This window comes from Geospiza fortis, unplaced genomic scaffold, assembly GCF_000277835.1.
Source record: "Geospiza fortis unplaced genomic scaffold, GeoFor_1.0 scaffold425, whole genome shotgun sequence".
NCBI classification, from domain to species: domain Eukaryota; kingdom Metazoa; phylum Chordata; class Aves; order Passeriformes; family Thraupidae; genus Geospiza; species Geospiza fortis.
Genome location: NW_005054387.1, coordinates 2651624 through 2656139, shown reverse-complemented (window position 1 = coordinate 2656139; position 4516 = coordinate 2651624). Strand labels below are relative to the sequence as shown.

At 61.8% G+C, this 4516-nt stretch overlaps 1 protein-coding gene across 1 annotated transcript; it reads right to left on the bottom strand.

Moving 5' to 3' along the window:
* Positions 1 to 2145: 2145 nt before the first annotated feature.
* Positions 2146 to 4503, bottom strand: TRAF4 (TNF receptor associated factor 4). The gene is made up of 6 exons (XM_005425493.2): positions 4399 to 4503; positions 4012 to 4116; positions 3777 to 3938; positions 3449 to 3610; positions 3216 to 3371; positions 2146 to 2778 (listed from the first exon to the last, which is right to left on the bottom strand). Exons 1-6 carry the CDS (start codon positions 4501 to 4503, stop codon positions 2146 to 2148), a joined length of 1323 nt encoding a protein of 440 aa, XP_005425550.1.
* Between the last annotated feature and the right edge of the window lie 13 nt (positions 4504 to 4516).

Below are 4516 nucleotides of genomic sequence, written 5' to 3'. Positions count from 1 at the left end.
GTAATGCAATTCTACTGATATATGAAATTTGATATAATTATATAATAGATGAGATATATTATATAATAATATTATAATATATAATACATGAAATATAATTATATAATATATGCAATATTAAATTTGAAATATTTTAAAAGTATTATATATAAATAAATAAAATAAATTACTATAAAATAAAAAGCCTAAAATGTCTAAGGATAAAATGCATACTTAATACGAATTATAACAATTTGTTAACGTAATAATTACAATTATAATAATAATAATGATAATTATTATTCATTTATATAAATTATAAGGCAATAAATTTCTGTTCACATCTTCCCCTCCCCTCGGTCTCCACGAGGCGGCGCCACTGAGCCGAGCACCGGGCGGGGAGGGGGACACGGGGACCCCGGGACGGGCTCCGGGATGGACGGGACAGGGCACCGGGATGGGCTGGAACTGGGCAGTGGGATGGGCTGGAAGTGGGCACTGGGATGGGCTGGAAGTGGGCAGTGGGATGGGCTGGAAGTGGGCACCATTGTGGGCCAGCACAGGTCACCGGTATGGGTTGGCACTGGACATTAACAACGGGTGGCACTGGGCACCAGTACGAGCTGAACCTGGGCTGGCAATAGACCGGCAATAGTCGCCAGTTTGGGCTGGCACTGGTACCAGTACAGTCCGGCCCTGGGCAGCAGTTTGGGCTGGCACTGGGCACCAATATGGACTAGTATGGGTCACCAGCGTGGGCTGGAGCTGCCACCACTCTGGGCTGGCACTGGGCACCAGTACAGCTGATACTGGACACGCCAGGCACCAGTATGGGCAAGAACTGCCTGTCATTAGGGGCTGGCTTCACAAACCAGCATGAGGCTGGCACTGGGCACGAGCATGGGGTGACAATGGGTGACAATGTGGACACCAGTACAGGCTGACACTGGACATCAGAATGGGCTGGCATTAGACACCAGTTTGGTGGCCCAGCATGGACTGGCACTGGACACCACAATAGGCTGGCACTGGGCACCAGTATGGACCTGCATTTCACCCCATTGCAGGAGTGGCACTGGGTACCAGCAAGGACAGGAGTATTGCCCAGCTCCCCAGGGCCCCGGGCTGCCACCCCGGGCTGGGACCTGCTCAGAGGGACATTCCTGGGGGGGGAACGGGGTATGGGGACACCCCCGGCAGTGCTGCCCCTCCCAGCCCAGCCAGGGCCGCAGGGTGCAGCTAATTAGGGGCTAATTGCATTAAACAGGAGCAGCACTAATGCAATTGTGGGATTATCCTGCAGAGACAGCGACCCCCCCATTGCCGCCGGGGTGACGGGAGGGGGGTCAGACACACGGACACGGGGCCTGATCCAGCCCGACCCCCGCAGTCTGCCCCAGCGCCCCCGACCATCGCCCACCCCCTGTGTGCTCGGGATGCCGCCCTCCCCCGGGGCGCTAATTACCCCAGCGCTAATGAGGGGCTGATGGGACCGAGGGGGGGCCTGCAGGGATGCAGCCCCCCGGGGCTGGCGGCTCCTCCAGCCCGGCACATCCCCGCTGCTGCCGGTGATTACCGAATTAACCGGCTCCATCTGAGCCCGTCTGCCGCCGGGATGTGGGTCAGGGATTACCCCTCCCCGTGCCCCCCAGCCCGGTCCCGGCTCTCCCTGTCCCCAGCACCCAGGAGCATCCCCCGGTCCTGCCATCCCCACCCCGGCAGGCAAAGGAAGGAGGGTCAGGCTGAGGAAGAAGGTTCAGGCGGCCGTAATAAATACAAGAAAAGTTTATTGAAAAGAAAAAGATGCGGGGAGGGGGCAGCAGCCCCAGCCCGGGGTAATAAATAACAACCTGGGGAGCACCAGTTTACAAAATATGGCTCTGGCCAGTGGGGTCCTGCAGGGTCCCCAGCGAGGCCGGTGGGCACCTCGGGGAGGGGCTCAGGGGGCCCAGCCCCCCGGCACCGCCTGGCACCTTGGAAGGGGCTGCTGGACAGTCCCAGCCCCGGGAGGGACGCGGGAGCAGCCCCATCCCTGCCTGTCCTGAGAGCCACCGCGGTGCCACGGCAGCGTCCCCAAGCCGGGGCACCGGCTGCGGGCAGGGGCTCAGCACCACCCGGGGCACCCCTGGGCGGGCGCCCCGGTCACATCCTGTCCCCCTCCGGGGCTCAGGCCAGGATCTTCTGGGGGATCTCCACCGAGGCTTTGATGAAGATGGCGTTGTCCCGCACGTAGTTCCGTTTCCTGATGTCCTCGTGCGAGATGAACTTGGGGTAGCCGAAGCCCAGGGTGCTCTCGTCCAGGGAGCTGCGCGAGGCCCCCGGCTTCTGGAAGTTTTTCCAGTTGGGGTCGGGGTGGAAGGTCTCGGTGATGTGCTGGGGCTTGGAGAGCGAGGGGTCGCTCTGGTCCAGCAGGGAGAAGGTGACGCGGTAGGAGAAGGGCCACTCCAGCAGGTTGTCGTACTCGCCCGGCAGCACGCGGATGTACACGGACAGGTGGCTGCTCTCCCCGCTGCCGTTGCCGTTGAGGAACGCCGACACCTGGAGCTTGTAGCCGTACTTGTGGGTGTAGAACGGGGGGCTGAAGAACTCGTAGTTGCTGCGGGCCTTGGCCTCCTGCAGCTTGCGGGCGTAGTCGGCGATTTTCCAGATGAGGGTCCCGTCGCTGCTCACTGACAGCTCCTCCACGTCCCGGCGCAGCTCCAGGATCTCCTGCCGCTGCCGGCTCACCAGGGCACACACCATGCCCAGGTGGGTCTTGGTGCTCTCCTCCAGGTGCCGGCCCATGGCCAGCTTGGGGCACTGCGGGGACACAGGGACCGTCAGCAGGAGGGTGGCAGGGGCAGTGGGGACAGGAGAGGGAGGTACCGTGGGGATAACATGGGGATGTCATTGGAGCATGGGGACAGAAGGACATGAGCATGGGGACATGAGGACATGGGACAGGAGAGGGAGGTACCACAGGGATAACATGGAGATGTCACTGGAGCATGGGGTATTGGCACAGGGATGTCATGGGGACACAGAGGTGGCGCAGGGACACCTGGTTGGGGTGGCAGGGAGACACTTGGGTGGCAAACACAGGGGTGAGATCATGGAGCCGCATGGATGGGACTGAGCACAAGGGATGTCGGGACAGATGTCGGGGCAGGAGCGGTGTGGGGGTGTTGTGACACAGCAGGGACAGCAGCCCATGCCCAAGGATGCCAGGGCAGGCAGGCCACAGGGACAGCACTCACCCGGTGCTTGCAGCCAGCTTCCTTGAAGGGGCACAGCAGCATGGCAGTGTTGCAGCTCTCCTTGAGGTGGGTGGGCACATCCTCCCGGGCAATGCTGGGTGTCCCACACTGGTTGGGGCACGGCACGGGGTACCGGGGACACTGGTACTGGTGGTTCTGGGGAGGCACAGAGGCTGGGAGTCAGCTGGGGCTGGGAGCTGGCAGGGTGAGGGTCCCCATGGGCTCCACCTCACCTGGATGGTGTCAAAGACGAACTCCTTGGAGCAGTAGGTGCAGGGCTGGGTGCGCTTGGGGCACTCGGCCAGGGCGTGCTGGGACAGCAGGCGCCGCATCATGCGGGCCCCACACTTGTTCTCACAGTACACACTCTCCTGGGGACACGTGCCCTGGTGGCCCTGGGGACCACGACAGCGTTGTCACCCTCTGGCTGCCCTCACCAGCCAGCCCTGACAGGGATGAGGACACACGGTGCCCCCACAGCCAGAGGGCACAATGACCACATGTCCACCAAGGCTGTCCCCACCATGATGTGTCCCCCACAGCGTCCCCCCCAGTGCCCACCTCGAAGGCCTCCCCAGTGAAGTCGCTGGCGCAGAACTCGCACTTGACCCTGCGCTTGGGGCAGCCGTGCTGGACGTGCTCGGGGAGGTCCCGGCGGCTCAGCTTGGCGCTGCACCGGTTGGGGCAGGGGATCACGTTGAAGCCACAGGTGCCAAGATGGGCCTGGGGGACACAGGGATGGTGATGGGGAGGCCTCAGGGTACAACTCTGCCCTGCCCATCCTGCCAGGCCCTACCTGGAGGTGCTTGATGAGCCCGCTCCAGCGGCAGCCCTCCTCGCTGTGGATGCAGCGGATGGCCAGGCTCAGCACCTGCGCCTCCAGCTCGGGGTCGGGGTAGATCTGCAGGGCAGCAGGGGAGTATCAGCATCCTGCACGGGGCTGTGGGGGCACACAGCCCCCGGCACAGCCTGGCTGGGAGCCCTGGGCACGCTGCCCGTGGCCGGATCCCCCCGGGCACACCAACAAGAACCCTTTGTCGGGAGCTGGTTTCCGCTCCCGGCCCGCAGCACAAAGGGCTCTTGCTTCCGCCCGGGCGCCCGTGCCAGGCTGGCAGGGCTGTGCCAGGCAGGGCTGTGGGCATGTCCCCTTGGAGCAGGGGACACATCGGTGTGCCAGGCTCACCTTGGCGTAGTCCAGGGGCAGCTGATCCTCTGGACACTTGAAGACGCCTTCGCTGCAAGACACAGAAGGCTCGGGGTCACTGGGGATCACCAGTGACACAGCCATGATGTCCCACAGG